General features: G+C 34.3%; 1 protein-coding gene across 1 annotated transcript in view; it reads right to left on the bottom strand.

Annotated features, from left to right (window-relative positions):
* PDCD10 (programmed cell death 10) overlaps positions 1-18,480 on the bottom strand; it is a 39,737-nt gene that overhangs the window by 3,692 nt on the left and 17,565 nt on the right. The window contains exons 3-7 of the mRNA XM_060011185.1: positions 12,330-12,383; positions 7,455-7,572; positions 6,155-6,281; positions 717-795; positions 332-414 (exon numbers count right to left, since the gene is read on the bottom strand). Of these exons, the coding sequence (XP_059867168.1) occupies positions 332-414; positions 717-795; positions 6,155-6,281; positions 7,455-7,572; positions 12,330-12,383 (461 nt within the window). The remainder of the gene's footprint in view (positions 1-331; positions 415-716; positions 796-6,154; positions 6,282-7,454; positions 7,573-12,329; positions 12,384-18,480) is intronic.

Raw genomic sequence — 18,480 nt, 5'->3', positions numbered from 1 at the left:
AGCCACAAAAATACCACTTGTTTCCACACTGTCTACAGCTGCTTCTGCACTACAAAAGCAGAGGTGAAGTGCTGCAGCTGCAACAAGCCCACCAAGTCAAAATATCTGCCATCTGGCCCTTTTCAGAAAAAGTCTGCAACTCCTGCTCCAGACTAGAGTCATGGCTGGATTATCAACCATTCCCTTTCTATTTTTAACAGTCTATCTTAGTAAGTTGGTGTAAGTATTAATAATATAGTAAAAGGGTTTAATTTATATGATTTTAGCATCATATAAAACCACATAATTTTCTAATTCTTAAAAGAAAAGGATGATAAATGACAATACTTACTTGCCATCTTTAAAATAGGTTTTCAGAGTATCACTGAAACTTTTGGAGTACTTTACAAATTCTTTCTTTTGGTGTTCAAGTGCCTGCAGACATCAAAAATAATTTTAAAAAATACTAAATAAAAAAAGAGAAGTTAACACAAAAGCCAAAGTCAAAGACAGGAGATTACACAGAATACGAACGTACCTTATATTACAGATAAGCATTTTTAGGAGTATTTACTTAAATATATGTAACAGTATATTTAAATGCAAGGACAAACCCAGTCATCAATGATACAAAACCATTTCCAATAGTTCAACAGTCTTATTATTTAATTCAGTAAAATGACTAAGTGTAAACCAATATCTAGGGCGGCAGCTTGCAAGGCTTCTACTAAACTTACCCTGCGGTTCTGGTATTGATATTTCTTGAAGACACTGTTCACTGTATCAAGAAGTTCTTTTATTGCGCTAGCTATATCCCTGTAGGGTGAGGAAAAAAGAATCTTCTTAAAATCAGTTTCATTTGAAAGAAGCCTACATTTTTTTAAAGAATCACTGCACTGTTAACTACCATATGAACACTGCATCAAGCACAAATACTTGACTGGCTAGTTGAATGAGGGTTTTGGCCTGTACCCTCCTGTGATCCCAGCTACTCTTGCACTGCTGACAAAACACTGCACAACTAACATCAGCTTTCCCAAATCAGTAACATTTCATTCAGCATTACGCACTCAAATTTATAAGAAAATACCTCTGCCTCTCACCTTTTCCGGTTACAATTCTTCCTTTTTCTGGCTCATGTAGGTGAATTCAAGCAACCATATCATCCACTTTTGCTATTTCATGAACAATTATATGAAATTTTGCTATTACATGTAACTCATTTCTGTACTTAAAACACCAAATTACAGACCTGATGTAGTTTTGAAACATAGTTTCAAGCATAGTTCTGATGTTTAAAATATTTCCTCCTCAGATGTAGCTCTTCTCTCTTAAGACACATCTATTCTCTTCCAAACTTTTGCTGACACTATTTCCTTCAGAAAATATATTTAAATTTCTGGGAGACAATATCAGAATACTCTTCTACCTTAACCTTTTCAGCAATCATCCTTTGAGTATATATGTATCAGCACTTTTCTCCCCTTTCTAAAGAAAGAGAGAAGAAATCAATAATTCTCATCTGACTTGACTATTCTTCCTATCCATGTACCATTTTCTAAAAAGTCTTCTTATCTTTTGTATCTATGCCCTTTTCAATTTCCATGTTCTAACTTCATAGTAATATTTTGGCAAACTGAACTTACTGTAATTCTGCATTCTCAAATAGCCTCTCAGTCTCTAAGGCAAACCTTCTCTTTTTCACATCCATTCTTAGCTGTTAATTGCTACAAAAACTTTTACTGTTCAAATGCAATGCAAGTGTGAAGATATGAATTAGTAAAACATCAACCTAGACCACCCCAAACATAACCTTTTATTACCTACTTTTTAGTCACAAATCTAAGATTTCAGTTATTTCACACCTAAAACATTTCAGCTATACTATTTAAAGAAAACAAAAGGCTCCGTGTCCAGATTTTTGTGTGTACGTGTGTGTTTCACAGCTTATTTCTAGTAAATAAGCATATGGAAATTCTAAAAATTACAAATATACAGAATTTTGGTATAAAAAAGTATTTTAGCCTATTCTGAAGTAGTAATGATATTTTTATTAAATATTTCAATAACTATTTCCTTATTACCTCTTGTATTTCAAATACTGGCATCAGGCTGAAACATTAAAACATTAGATATTCAAACAGGATAATGAATTTACATAATTACATCTGTCCACTCTTTTTTGTTTTTTGGCCTCTAGTAATAACAATTTTAAGTTACATTAACTATTCCTTTCATTTATGTTTTTGAGAAAGTTGAATCCTTCTGTATTGCTGTGATGGGCGTAAGCCCCCTACTGCTTAATAAAATGGTGTCATATGACCATCCCATTATGTGAGAAAAATTAGTTTCAACAAATAAAAAATGTCAAATCTCTGAATATGGAAGATTCTTCAAACCCACAATAAGCTTATTCAAAAGGGATACAACAAAGAAAATTATAGTGATCAGACAGCTGTTTATACACAACCATACCTTCTTGTGTACTTTAATGAATATTGGGAGTCTGTATGTACTTGAAAAGAAAAGGGTAAAAAATCTCCCCAGGTGATTCTGCTGATGAACCAGGTTTGGAAACCACTGCTTGGAAACCCAGAACCTAGAGCTAATCCTTGATCCACTATTTGCCACGGAGCTTTATAAAGACCAAGGCTGTTTATCCCTAGGCCTGGCCTTTTCTAAAACAATCTGCAGCAATTTATGTCAAATATTATGTCATCTGTATGTACATGGAACAGCATTTTCATTTATGGCACTAAGGTTTGCACGAGGGAAGCTAAATTATTTTAGTAACTACCAGAGGGTTTGTCTCCTATAAGAGAAAATACCGGCACACACACACAAAATACTTCAGACAATTAAACAAAATAAAGAACTGGGGAAAACCTGAGGGTAAAATAATTATAATGCAATTATATGCAGTTTGGAGTTAACGGATTCTGTGATACAGTACATATAGTATGTGTAAATAGAAAGGAATTTTAGCAACTTGCAGGTTGCTAAAGGGGTTAAGGGGGCAACTCTGGGGAACATATACGCTGAAAGAGAGGACCACAGGCATCAGAAGAAACATAATACATCTTATTAAAAAAATTGCATGGAATAGTAAAGCTTCTAACTGTATCCACCAAATTTGTATAATTATGTTTATACAAACACTCTAAAGGAAGGAAATTCCTACACTGTATGTTTAGTTTGGTCTAGACTGGACACCTCTGGAAAAGCTATTTTGAGGCCAGCATCAAAACCAAACACTGGTAAATTTTCACCTCTGAATATGCAAATGTAGATTATAAAGAGTAAACAGGGGCTTCCCTGGTGGCACAGTGGTTGAGAGTCCGCCTGCCGATGCAGTGGACACGGGTTCGTGACCCGGTCGGGAAGATCCCACATGCCATGGAACGGCTAGACCCGTGAGCCATGGCTGCTGAGCCTGCGCGTCCGGAGCCTGTGCACCACAACGGGAGAGGCCACAACAGTGAGAGGCCCGCATACCGCAAAAAAAAAAAAAAAAAAAAAAAAAAAAGAGTAAACAGATAAATGCATAGCTTTCTGGACTATTAAATCACCAGTTTCCACTAGTCATCCATTAATTGGAATGTATCCTAAGAATGAATTTTATAAAATATTTGCATAAGCTCAAATGTAGTCAAACACATTCATTAATCAAAAGTACTTTTAAAATAATTTGTTTGCTGGATCATTTTTCCTAATCAACTTCATAGAGAGAGGGAAAAAAAATCTTATTTCACAATGCTTTAGGTGCTGTGAGTGTATGCTAGGTTCTGTGCTAGGTACCATGTATATCATTTCAATTCTCACAACTATTACCCTCATCTTCACAGGCAGAAACTAGAATCACAGAAGCTAAGCAAATTATCCAAGGTCACACAGCAAAACGCTGGAATGGGGAGTCAAACCTAAGTCTGCTGATATATACAAAAATATATGGATATTTGTTAGCTGACAGGAATCTTTCCTCCTATAACATATTGTACAGTACTTGGTATAGTAGGTATTTGATCCATGCTTATTGAAAAATATTGTTAAAATATTTTGAAAGAAGAGGATATCCACCTTAAATATGAGAAAGTAAAATATTTTAAAGAAAAATAATAACTGTACAATATGTTGTGCTTGAAGGATAAACCATTTTATATTTTTGTGCAATTTTATCCACTAATTTGTCAAACAATTAACACTGGTAACAATATATATCAAAAGTTATCAATATATATCAGTGATACAAATAATTATACCTTAGCCATCCACGCTAATACACACATGGTTGAATTTCAGTCTCAGAAACAATACACATTATCAACAAACTTTCCATGGCAAATTATCCCTCCTAAAATGGATATGAAATAAATTTTAATTGCCAATAATCTTAATTCAGTTGGCTGAGTACACTTCAGAAAACAGAAATGAAATATTACTACTGCCCCATAAATGAGAGACAAGACCCCAATTCAGCCCTTGTCAATGACTAAGGACAAGACTCTTAGGCTCTTGACCTCAACTCCCTTTTGATCAAAATGTGGCTATTAATAAATTGGTTTTCAAACGGTATCTCTTTAGAGCCACACTGGGTTTAGCAGAGATGTCTCCAGGACTTCCTAAGATGGAAAGAGAGTATCAAAGTAGCAAGATGAGGGCTCCGGACCTACCATCTCTATCCGAGCTTCAACTACAACAACACCATTCTGCCTCTTTCCTACTGACACCTAGATAGGATGTCCTTTACCACACCTCTTCCAAACAGCAGAAACATTCTTTTCTTCAATCACCAGATTAGATCAACGTTATGAATCTATAATTGGGAAGCAGCAGAGAAGTCCCTGGAGTCAGTCTGCTTAGGTTCAAACCAAGTTACAGAAATGTAGCATATGATCACCAAAATAAATTAAACCTTAAATTATTTGAAAATTTTAGAACTAAGTGTTTAAACAGCTGTGTTTGAGATCACTGATAATTTATCCTTTTATGGGCCAAACGTGTTCACTTTATACCAAACTGAAAATAAAAAGCTGTATTAAAAACTGTTAAAGAAAGTTGGGGCTTTCCAATAAAGGTAAAATATTTACCTTAGGGTTTATCCCCTGTGACATGGATTTTGGCTAGTCAATGAAGTCTTTTGTACTTTCTGATCTTCAATTAGAGGACCAAAAAGAAGAGGGTCACTCCTTGATAGCTGGGTTGGCGCCTATCACCGTTATTTTCTAAAATGGGTCATACTCCTCCCTCTAACCCACTCAAAATAGGTGGCCAAATAGCTAAAATAGAATTTTGCAATGTGAATTACACGGAATACTCTTCCCCTGAGAAGCATGCTAATATTTATTCCAAGGCAGCCTCTGTCAGCTTTTTAAAGATACAATGTATGATGCAGCTTCTTCCAGAAAAAGATCTGTGCTAAGTTCTTCCTTTCTAGCAATTTCTACCTGTGGTTTCACCAAAAGGTTGCATTGATAGTGCCACTACAGTTATTCCCGGCTTTCTCTGTCTTCTACCCATTGAGGCTGAAGAAAATTATCTGACTCTTTAGTTTGAAAATACTTACCTAGAAATTATGCTTGGAGCTTCCCCCTCATTCCTCTGCCCTCTCACCCCCGACGAGAGTGCCCCTGGGTTGAGGCACTCGTGCCCCTGCTTGAGAATGACCCTTTTTGCTGCTGCCCATCAACCAGCCTCCTGGCCTCACACAGTTCTCAGCCTTTTTTAACCTACATCCCAAAGGCAAGGATTTTTGGAGGTTCACCATTTGGTCAACATTAGAAAGTGCTATTTATCACTAAGGGTACATACATTATTATGCTAATGACTTGTACCATTTCTGAAATAAAAACCAATATTGGTATCCTCTGTTATCAATCTCTATAATTTATCCAACTCCTCTCTTCACTTTAATCTGACATTTACATTTTTCCATTTCTCACGAAGTTCAAACCGCATTCCAGTTTTATGCACATTTCACTGTTTTTAAACATTCTAAAAAAATGTTACTGTACTCAGAAGCCAAAGGCACAGTTTAGAAGTTAATAATAAAAATGCAGCAATTAAAATTTTCAATTTTTTAATTTCAATTTAATATCATACCAAAGTAAAACATAAAGAATGAGTGGTTCCTTTGAAGTACTTAAAAAAAATAAGAACCAAACAAAAAATTGCTTACTTGATTGTCTGCAGAAACCTCACTCTGTCATTGATCTCATCTGGGATCTTACTGAGAATTTGTTTAAGTGCTCGTGCCTTTTCGTTTAGGTCCTGGAATTCTGGCTCCGGTCGTTCAATCATATACTCTGATAAAATACATAATAAAAAAAAAATCATGCAACTTGCTGCCAAATTCAAGTCTAAGAATTTCCAATGTGTTGGTCAAGGAGGTGGGGGGGGGAGTGGGGAGATAAAGGCCAGATAATTAGGGAAGACAAGGTTGCAAACCAGAAGTCATTACCGTTCAACTTAGTTCTGTAATTATATTAGGGCTCCCTCCAAATAAAATATCAGAAAATGAAAGACTGAACATTTTCAATTTGGGGTAAATGGAAACCCATGAAACCTTAAAAATTAAAAAGATTAATAAATAAATAAATAAATAAAAATTAAAAGGGAGGCTTAATCAAGTTTTTCAGGCCTTTCAAGCTAAATTTCACAAGGAAACCTTAAAGTAAGTAATATTTGTAACAAATACAATGGCAATGGGGAATATGAGTTTAATAAAAACCTCTATACTGAATGTACTACCAGATTCATTATAGACTTGGAAACATTACAACTCTACCAACTCTTCAATATAACTCAGCCTAACAGGCTACAGATGCTCAAATCTAGAATAATGATGAGGACTTTCTCATAATTTATGGAATCAGTTAAAAACATCTACATCTACTTTTGTTCTCCCTTAATAAACATGGGAAATTATACCTCTATGTTTTTCTAAATTAGTGGGAACTGAATTTAATTCAGTTAAACTAAATTTAACTGAAACCCATTTCTAATTATTTAAAAAAGCAAAAATGTGAAAAGAGGCCAAAAGGATGATTATTACATTGTTCTCTCGAATCTGTGTTTGAAAAAAAAATACGCAATACTAAAGTTTAAAAAGAAGAAACTCATTATTTTCAAACTGGTATTTGCATAAAGTCAACACAAAATAAAATAACCATTCCAAACAGCTTGTCTCTTGGTGAAACTAGAACTCATCAAACATATTAATCAGTAGGGGAAAAAATTAAAGCATGCAGCATAAACAAATGCTTTACTTCAAGTAATTAAATCTGACAAATATAAAATAAAAATAAGAACTACATTTCTATTTTATATGGGTTTATTTTTTCCCACTTTCAAAACAATAGCAATAACAATAAGAGGGAAGGGAGAAGGGGAGGAAGTCCCTTTTATCAAATAAGAAAGATCTGGAGGAAAAGCTTTTCAACAACTGTAAGGAACTAAACAAGACTCTTTCTGATTACCTTCTACATCATCAGCTGCCATTCGAAGAAGAGACTCTGTGAAGTTGACTTCTACACTTTTTTTCTCTAAAATTTTCATAATGATGTCTTGTGTGAGTCCTGGATTTTCTTTTTCAGCCTATAAGAAAGAGGAAGCTAGTTTTGAAATATAGAAACTAAATCAGCATTTCAAAGCCAAAACCTAATTGTTTAGAACCTGTTGGGACCTCCTTAAACTGATCAACTTATAAATAAGAGCAGAAATCTTTGCAAAGCAGGTGTCGTGATGGCACTCACTTATGTTTGGGTACAGCTTGTGCACCCGTAACTTCTTATTACAGACACGGTCCCATTTTCCATTTCAACATAAAGTATTTAACATTTCCTACTTCTCATTTACACTCTCTTGCAATTAAACTAATAACAAACGTAGAAATAAAGATTATCTATATACTGGTAGTTCTTCAATTACTTTTTTCAATAGATTAAAGACACTGAAGATTTTTAGCTTTTTTAGCTATTTCGACTTGAGGATCAAGCAGTAACTCATCTCACAATATTTTTTTGCAGATTCTTTACATTTAAATTAACAGAATGTCAGGAAAAACAAACCAAAACAAAAAAATAACCCGTCTTTTGGAGGTTTTGTTTTGTTTGCAGTACGCGGGTCTCTCACTGTTGTGGCCTCTCCTGTTGCGAAGTACAGGCTCCGGACACGCAGGCTCAGCGGCCATGGCTCACGGGCCCAGCCGCTCTGCGGCATGTGGGATCTTCCCGGACCGGGGCACGAACCCGCGTTCCCTGCATCGGCAGGCGGACTCTCAGCCACTGTGCCAGCAGGGAAGCCCCTTTTGGAGATTTTATTGAAGCTATGTGATCCCTTAACTACATTCCCACACAACAATTTTCATTTCCTATTTTTGCAGCAAAAGTATTTCCTTCACTAGCTTTCAGAACATCATTAATCCTTTTACTACCTCCTGAGCTTGTTTCACTAATGAGTTTGCATTGATTCGATGTTACTTACACTCTCTACGGTACTAAAATCTTCTAGTCATTTCAAGATTGAGCGTAAAGAGTTCTGAGTTTACCAAAGTTAATTTTCGAGATTTTGGTTTTCCCTTGTAATTCTGTCCCATTTTATTTTAAAAAATTTTATAATCACATTCTGTTTCTTTTAGGATGCCTGCCAATTTTAATCATTATGCTGCTGATTTCCTATCTTTTTTGCCCTGATATTAAATAGCAAACAGAAACACAACTTATGATCTATCAGATAGCAATCTATTTGCTTCCTGATGTGCCAATTATGTTTAACCTCTGCCTCCTCAATCTGGTATCACTGCAGATTCAGCTTTATTTGGTTCCTATTGCTCTTCACATTATAACAACTTTTGCTTCTCATTAATTTCAAGTACCAAAAACCGAAAGGTTATGGAATGAAAGGAGAAAAAATATACACATTTATCTCAATCCCGGGACCATTTTAACTGCTGTCAAATGCTATACAGGAAAATCATTTTGATAGTTGATTAATAATAATAAAATATGTCCTACTGAATTCCGTTTCTTTTATAACCTGTTTTGATTTTTCCTCTCATGAATATATTTAAGGAAGAATCTACTTTAATAAATAAGATTTGCCATTAAAAGCAAAGCTGTACAAATGTGGCTTAAGACGGTATCAACATCATTAATCTGGTAAACTGCCACAAAATAACATATAGTATACTAATTAAATAAGCCACTATTTGATAACAGTGGTTTATCTTCTCTAAGTAGCATTAAATCTACCTACATAATGAATTATCTTGGAAAGCAGGGGAGCATTCTCTATGTGCTTCCAGAGAATGCCAAAAGAAAAATAATGCCTCTCTGATTAAGTTATAATAAGCTACTGAAAGAATTAAATGCTGAAAGCCTGAGAACAAAGTTTTCAATACCAAGTTCTTTTGCAGTCCCCAAATGCCAAAGCTGGAGCATTACAGAGTTCTTACAGAGGTCCCTAACTTTCTTGTTCACAGTGCTCTTAGTACCAAAAGAAATACCGAACAGTGCTGCGTATTAAGTAAAGTACAAACAACTTAATGAATACTTACATCCTAACAACTTAGTAACCTTTAAAATTACATGAATTGAAAGAAAAATATTTTATTTTATTCTTAAATAACCACAATCCCTAACGAGACGTGTGCACCTGTTGGGCACTGCACAATTTCTCAAATGTTGGAATTAGACCCTTCCACCCTCATTTCCTGTTGTACCTTGATTTTCTTGTGATACTTGCATTCTATCAATAGCAGTGGCCAAAAGTCCAGTTTCACAAAGATATGACATCATTGAAAGGAACGTAGCCCAATCAAATATGCTGAAGCTGCAAACTATTTCAAGAGACTCATTCACACAGTGTCAACCTAATGTTGAGTATCACTGTGTTCCTTCAAATTTTTAAAATATCCCACAATGCCACTCTGAGTTTGCTGCATGGTCCTGGAGTGCCTCGGCACATACTTTGGGAACAGTAGTCTAGCATCTTAGCTATTTTTTTTTAATCTTAAAAGCCTTAAATTTAATCAGTGACTCTAGTTGACAAAACAAATATATCTACCCTTAAATCAGAGACTCTATCTATACCTTCAAGATATCCCTCAGAATACAACCTTAAACTCTGCTGTCCAACTTTTCTGAAAAATCCAAGAGTGAGAGAAAACTATCCCAAAGGCAGTTAACATCCACTCTTGTGGAGCAATGATTCTCAACACTATCAGAACTTCCCAGAGGGAAGAGGAATCAACAGCAGGATAAATATCATAAAAGACAATATTAACTAGTATTGTTTTATCTTTGGAAAAATTATTTTAACCCTTTTTCTCCAGATAACAAAACTAGATATTAAAGCTTGATAAATATTACTGTTGTTGTGGACCAAGAACTGGAAACATGAATATATATATATGGATATAAATATGGATATATGGCTGGGCAAGAAACATGAAACAAGGTTTTTTTAATCTTTTTCAAGTAAGTTATAGTGTAAAAATTACAAAAATCTTAAACTTTTTAATGCATGTCCTCCTTTAAAGTCATTTGAAATTCTAACAAATTAAATATAGTAATTAAGAATAAATCAATGCAAAACTAATATTATTTTCCTCCAAATAACTTCCACTATCCCCAATTAAGAATCAGTGCCGTGGATAAAATTACCCATGTATTAAGCCAGATCTATAATAATCACATACTTTAAACACAGTTTGCTTTTTAACTGTACTTTAGAGTTAAAACATCAGCTTATATATAAAGATATTTTAAGAAAGAGCTTAATGAAATTCATTATTTTATCTCTTCTATGGATGTCATTGAGTATATACCATATACTACTTCAGAGAGGGTCTTCTTTATGAGGACACACAGGAGAAATTTCTCTCTGTTCCTGATATCAGAAAAGCTAAAAAACTGACTTTTGCCTTATCGATACTACAGTGTGCAACAGATCACTTTTCCTTCTTTTCTTTGGCCACAAAGATGCTTAAAGTAGTCCCCATCCTGCCTCCCTAATGACCAAATATACCCTTCCAAACCACACTGATACTTAATGGAAAGAAGAAAAAAAACCACTAAGGATGGTGCTGCTTCACTGATTCTTTTCATTAACCCAAAGATTTGGCAGGATATATTCTAATGAAATTAGTATGTATGTGTACACAGGCACTGCATTTTAGAGTATTAAACAAATCAAAATAGCTCTAATCCAACACACACAATGTAATTTCTTCTAGTGAAATACGCAGATGTCTAATGACATTATTTGTGCTATCAGTTAAGAGTGGTATCAATAAACTAATCTTTGCCATAAAAAGAAATCAAGCTGGATGGATTTATAGTTTCAACTCCAATGAGACTCAACTGTAAACTTCTTCTAGATTTAAACATTAAAATACCTTCCTTGAAATATAACTTGTTTTAGCTATTGATGGGAGCAAGCACACAAAAAGTAAATAAAAATTAAGACTTTGGGTGTCTTGATATGTATTTAGGATGGGATGGATTAATTTTTATATGAAAGACTGTACCCAATATGTAGAGTAGGGTCGTCCAATAAATATAATGCAAGAAACAATGAGGAGCCTATGTAATTTTAAATTTTCTAGTAGCCACATTAAAAAGTAAAAAGAAAAAACATGTGAAGTTATTTTAAGAGTACATCCAAAATATTACCATTTCAACATGTAATCAACATAATACACTTATTACTGAGTTGTATACATTCTTTTTTTTGGTATTCACCTTCAAAATCTGGTGTGTATTTTATACCTGGAGTACAACTCAATTTGAACTCGCTGTATTTTAAGTGCTCAACAGCAACACATAGCTAGTGATTATCAATTGAACATCTCAGGTCTAGAGACAATGAAAAAATTCATTCGAGTGACTCAGCTGTATATTCTCAAAATATACTTAATCTGACATACACAGAGGTCTTATTTCCCCACTCAAAAATGCTGTTTTATACTTACGTTCTATAGGTAAACAATATGAAGAAAATCTTTGAGTTATAACTTTATAAAAGTTTTAATAAGTCAAATAGAACAGAATTTAAAAATATACTCTAAAGCTAAACAGAGAACACTCTGAAGAAGTCAGTTTCAAAAGCACGAAGTGACAAAAGCTGAATGCTAAGGAAACAGCGCCTGTTCCAGCTCACTCTTTACAAGTGTTTTAAGCTTTAAAGAGTACACTAAAACAAGCACAAGATGACTGAAAAGATTTTCACTAAAAAACCAAACAAAACAGGTTTTCACTAAAAAAATAAAGAAATAAACTGGCAATTATCACATGGTATTTAGATTTATATATAACATACTTTTTAATCATAATAAATTATCTGCATCTCACCTTAATGAAAGCCGCTCTCAGTGTCTGAGCTGCAGACAGATTTACTCGTTCTAGCTGCAATGAAAATTTTAAATCATTATTAACATCGATTTTCTTGGAAAAAGCATATTTCTGATATTTCATTCTGTAGTAATCACATTGATATGTTCATCGATTAACAAAAATACTTGCTAATGATTCTAAATCACCATAATTCTTCAAACAGACAGGCAATCTAAAATTTTCATTAAAATCATGAAAAATTAAGGCATATATATCAGTCTCTTATTCCTTTAAAAAAAATACTGTACCTTAAAGATAGATTTATTTTAAGATAAGCACAGAATACAAAATAACATTAAGTCCCTATAGAAAGAATAAACATATTCACTTAAATTTCTGAAAACAGGGAGGGTTCAAGATTAACTCTCAGTGCTCTGTTGCAAATACATGGCAAATTATGTGTGTACTGACTATAAAATGACCAAAACAAAGAAAATATCTATTACTTAAGATTCTTTGTATTTACTACTGTACTCTTTTAAAATTGCTTTTCAATCCCCTCAGTCAGGCATTAAACTGAGATTAATCTTTTTTATTAGTTAGCAAATAGCACTGATAAAAGGTTTGACAGTTAAATTGAAGACTGTGGATCATCTGGATTTCAGAGATGCTTTTATCTGTCCTCTATTTTTTTTTTTAACCAGGATTAAAAAATGGTTACCTAAAATCATGAGTCAAAAGTTCAAATGCTTTTAATTCTTACGTCGAATGTGTAAGGTTTACAACTCTGAAAGATAAATGTCCTTATTAGACACTATATAAGTTGCTTTTCAGTGAGCTGAAGGCATGCAATTTCATTAAAAAACTCCATTTTTTGAAGAGTTAACTGCCAGGCTTAAAATAACTAGCTTCAGTTAAAATCAGATTTCCTTAGTCCCTAAGAATTAGGCCAGTTAACTCAATCAAACTCAACATAAATATTTTTTATTTGGGACAATACTAAATGTTCAAAAACAATGTAACCTTCGTAGATTTTTATGCAAGTAGAATATTTCTACAAAAATCTTATGATTATATATCACATCATACAATAAATATTCCTTTCAATTCCTTAAGGCAATGAAAATGTTTCCCTTTATAAATGACATACACACACACCCCCCTAATGAATCTCCAACAGTTTAAATCAATTTATTTTCTAAACAAGACAGAAATGCCAAGAACCTTATCTCCTTACGAGTTATCACCTTAAGCAAAAGGCAAAAACAACAAAATCTGCCAAATAATTTATCTCCAAAAATAAACAATGGGCCATTTAATTTAGTATTTAACTTGGCTTCTACAAATCTTGTAAAATCTAACATTGCCCTTGTGGGTCAAAGGAAAGACACAAGAGGACCCAGGTAGGCAAAAACAGCAAATAAGCAACTACATAAGGTAGGTATATTAAATAATGAAGGTATATTTCCCAAAATTAAAATTTTCTTCTTCGAACCAAATTCATTTAATCACAATAAATCCCAATGAATAGTAAAATAACAATACAGCTCTTCTGATCTCAAGTTCATGTTGTGCAAGGGAGGCAGGGGCCGACAGCAGGATGAGTGTTTCCTCCCAGATAGGAACCCATTTCCTTGTTCGGGTTACACCACCCTCTGACCTCTTCTGACAAGTCAAAGGTCTGAGTCAGATGTGTGCCTTCAAGTACTGGCATTATTAACTCATTCTGTACTGCCCTGAGTGGTATGTGAAATGGTCAAGGGAAGTAAAAGAAGCCCCAAAAGTCGGTGAAGAACTGTAAAATTGGTCAAGACAGACATCTACATCTCTAGATTGCTAGATTAAGTTTACATACATATATATATATATATATATATATACACACACACACCTTAGGAAAGACAGAAAGGTCAGACTTAACGTACTGAATCAAATCTGTGAGCTGTGAAGCACCTGACCAGAACTCTGCTAAGAGTCATTTGGGGATACATTATTTACCCACAACATCTTGCAATAAACCCACCGGGCTTTTTTACTCATATGATATCAACACTGCCCAGGAAGTACCAGGCACAGAGGCACATACATACATTAAAAAAATATTCTGAATGAAACTTAATCTTTCATCCATAAATTTATCTAAATTGTTCTTGAATCTATTTATAATTTCAGCCTGTAATACTCAGGTAGCAAGATATGTTTATACATGCCCTATTAAAAAGTGCTTCTATTTTAGGCCTCTTACATGTGATAGATGATTCCATAATAAAATCATGTTCATCTTACCTGTACCTTTCATGACAGTATCAGTTCTGGTAATAGACTAATAAAAGCTACCATTTACTAAGCACATATTATGGACTATTATATAGAGTATTTTTATAGAGAGTATCTCTAATCCTCATAATAAATCTGTAACTAGCTATCAGCATCTCCATTTTACACAGGAGGAAACTCAGTTTGCATAAATTTACCCAACATAAAACAGCTAATAAGTACAGAGACAGGATTCACACCAGATCTGTCTGGTTCCAAAACCCATACACAAGCCACTCATGCTATCCTGCCTCCCCGTACTCACCCTTTCTGGACTGGAGTCTAACCTATTACTGAATCTCTTCAGCTACTTAAGAACGAACAAAGTCCTGAGTTTCTACCATGTGAGATAAGTCAGTGTGAGAGATACAAAGAAATAGACTATTGTCCTGGAACCCCAGAAGATTAATTTAAGTAGGTAGCTACATGGAAACTGATGGGATCACTGTCAGCTAAAGTACAAAGGAAAGTACGAAGATGAGATCTGAACTGGTCCTTGAAGAATGTGGTCCCTTAAAATCATCTTCCTTAGTGTTTCTTCAGGGTAACACAAGGGGGCATAATGATATTATGTCAGTTTGGAACAGACAAATAATATCCACTTTGTTTCCAATACTTTTACTAATGGGTCCAGTATTTTTCCAACTTTTGGGATAATGGTCTTTGACTAGGGTATGTTTAAAGAGCCAATGCAATCATTTTTCAGTGGTACCTGATAGTGCATACACCATGTTTTAAGTCCAAAGAAGGAGGGGGCATATGATAATGGATACTGGGACATGGAGAGGCACTCCTGGGTCTCTGCCATGTAGAACTTCTACGTCACAAGTAAAAAGAGTTAAAAAAAAAAAAAAGAGAGAATCAGGGTGAGAGAAAAGGGCGCATAACATTTCCCCTCACCTAAAGAGAGGGAAGTGCAACTGGAGGGAAATGACAGGCTGGGTGAGCCCAACATTAAGGTCTCACCCCAACCTCACGTTCTGCGTACTCTCAGTTGTGTGAACTCCTCCTGCAACTGACTCTTCATAGATTTTGAGAGCACTTAACTATTAACTAATTGCAAACTTGTCAAATTTAACTTTCTGGGTCATTTATAAAAATATTTTAAAACCTTGTAAGTAATTCTGATTCCACAAAGAGCTCATTTATTATATTGCTCCCTCCAGAAATATCATTTCATTCCTATACTTTATTTTCTAGTATCAAGCTGGTTTCTTAAACCCATAATTATAAAAAATATATCCACTTAACCCTTTGGTTGCTCAAGTTTTAAACAGTCTTGCATAAAATCTTTCAGAAGTTTTTTTGTTTTGTTTTGTTTTTTAGGTCAAAATAATTAATTAGTTGGTTCCAAATTGTCTATAAATCTTGCTTCCTCAAAATTAGGTATATTTTCCACATGCTGATATCCCTTACCCTTCTTCCCACCCTCCCCCCCACCCCCACGAAGATTATTGATCATATTCTTTAAAAAGAGTTAAACTGAGCCAAGAATAAAAAGAATAAAAACTCCACATAACACCTCTTGTGATTCAAATGATAATGAGGTGAGTTAGGTCAAAAAAAGGAAAAAAAAAGAAAAGCCAGAAGAAAAACAGAAGTAGATGGAATCAAGAGGCCACCCGTTAAATTTTACGAGTCCACAGAGAAGGCAAAATGCAATCATCTGTTTTGTACAGATTGATATTAAGTCCAGTAACTGGTGCTAAAAGTTCCTGGCATTGCCAAGTTGTCTGGCAAAAAGGTAACCAGAGCCATCTAACTAGTATAAAAATATTCCACTAAAACACTGCCTACAAATATGCAAAACTCTAGGGTATGATCGCAATTTGTCAGAAAATTATGTGGAAGACTCAATAGCTAATACTTACTACTAATAGTACATGCCTGGTATTATTCTAGGCATTACAAAACATCAACTCATTTTATTTCCCAGAGTTGTGAGTATTAAGTAAAATTGTTTATCCTCATTTTGCAGATTAGGAAACTAAGACAAGATTATATAGCATAGTAAGTGGCAGAGGAGTAAATCAAATGCAATGCAAAATATTAACTATGATGGCTTCTCGATGGTGGGATTGCAGGTGAAACCCATGCCTTCATTGTGGAGAAGTGTATATTTACTATGCTCAAAATTTGAGGTTTGATTTTTTCAATAGGAAAAATTATATTTATAATTATATTTCACCTTAGAACGTTCCTTTAAAGTCATAGGAAAAGAAGATACATGATATGTCTTTTCCTGGAATGAAGAACTGAACCATATATCTTTCCTCCTCCATATACAAAGAATCAACAAAAGATAATACGGTACATAAAAACCTGATCTAAGACTTGGCATGAGGTTTCTATAAACTCATTATTCCATCATGCAACCAGGACACCTATTTCACAGTACATTTACAACACATGCAATATACTTGGACTCTGAACTCTGCAGCAGCTGATTAAACGAGAAGCTTACTCCTCAGCTGTGCTGGCATAGCTTCATTAAGTTTAGCAAGCATCTAGGTCCCAGAATGCCATAAATAACTTTCCCCTATGAGCTGCAGTAACAGTACTAAAATTTCCCCAGGTGTAAGGATGTCCTACTACCTAAAAATCTGTTCTGCAAAATGACTTCCGGGCTACCATTGTTACTATTATGAATGTAATGTTAAGGTGAGAATGCAAGCTTTTTAACTCTCACAGTACACTGTGGATAAAACTGAGTGAATCAATTTAGCTTCATAGTAAAACTTTACCCCTACTGTGGTGCTATTTTCTGTAAAATTAATTTGACATCCATTTTATCTTTAAATCTGCAAAGCAGAGAAAAACAGAGCCAAACTAAACTCTAATTTCCCCATGACTATTTATAGAAAAATCCATGTTTGAACTATAGTTAAATATTGTTTAACTGATTAGGTATCTTATTTAAGATGGTACATTAATACACTAGAATGTCAGAGAACAATGTTAGTATTTAAAAAAGAAAAAAGCTTGATACCATGACGTTAGATCAGTAAATTCAATGTGAGAATTAGATCCTGACAATTTAACATAGTATCTCTCAGTCGGCCTCATCCAGACATTTCATTTTCAAATTTCACTTCTAACAATTAGTTCTTGAAGCAACTATAAATCATTTGGCAACATGTTCTAATTCTGGGCCCATTAACCCATGTATGTTTTCAGATCTCAGATTTCTGGAAGAGATTTACTAGTCCCTTCATAGCCATTTCTTTTTCTTTCAAATTAATTTTTTGTACACATGAATCAATTATAAGAGGTATACTAGTATTAATCCCAACAGTTCATTTTACCAGAATCCCACATCTTTTATAACAGTTTTCCAAAGTCAAGATTCAAATAAAATCATTTTACCATATGTAGGAAAAGGTCACTCAAATTGTTAGGAAACAAGCTTTTCTCATTCCTCCCTCATTAACCAGAGGATCAAATTGAAGTTCTGCAATGTAAATTGCCCTCCCTTCAAATAAAGACTCAAAATACCAGATAAATACAGAAAATGCCCTCAAACAACTTGATCCAATAGCCTACAGAGTTAGCTATATAGACATGAAAAGAGGGAGCACCTCTGGGTGGAACTGTCATGATGGTTCTTGAAGAACATGAGAAGTTCAAACACTAAATGTCAAGACAGGTTACTCACCTACCGTTCAGTGACCCTCTCCTTACCTCATACCTGGTACAAGAATAATTAAATAGTTAATAATGTATTTGCTTAAACATCTGTGTTCCCTACAACTCTTGGGAAGAAGTATGCCGACTTTTTCTTCTCCATATCTCCAGACCCTTGCTGAGTACTTGACAAATTAACAGTTGGCATTACATTCACTGAACAGCACTG

This window comes from Delphinus delphis, chromosome 4 (genome assembly GCF_949987515.2).
Source record: "Delphinus delphis chromosome 4, mDelDel1.2, whole genome shotgun sequence".
Lineage (NCBI taxonomy): Eukaryota > Metazoa > Chordata > Mammalia > Artiodactyla > Delphinidae > Delphinus > Delphinus delphis.
This window is presented reverse-complemented; position numbering and strand designations above follow the sequence as displayed.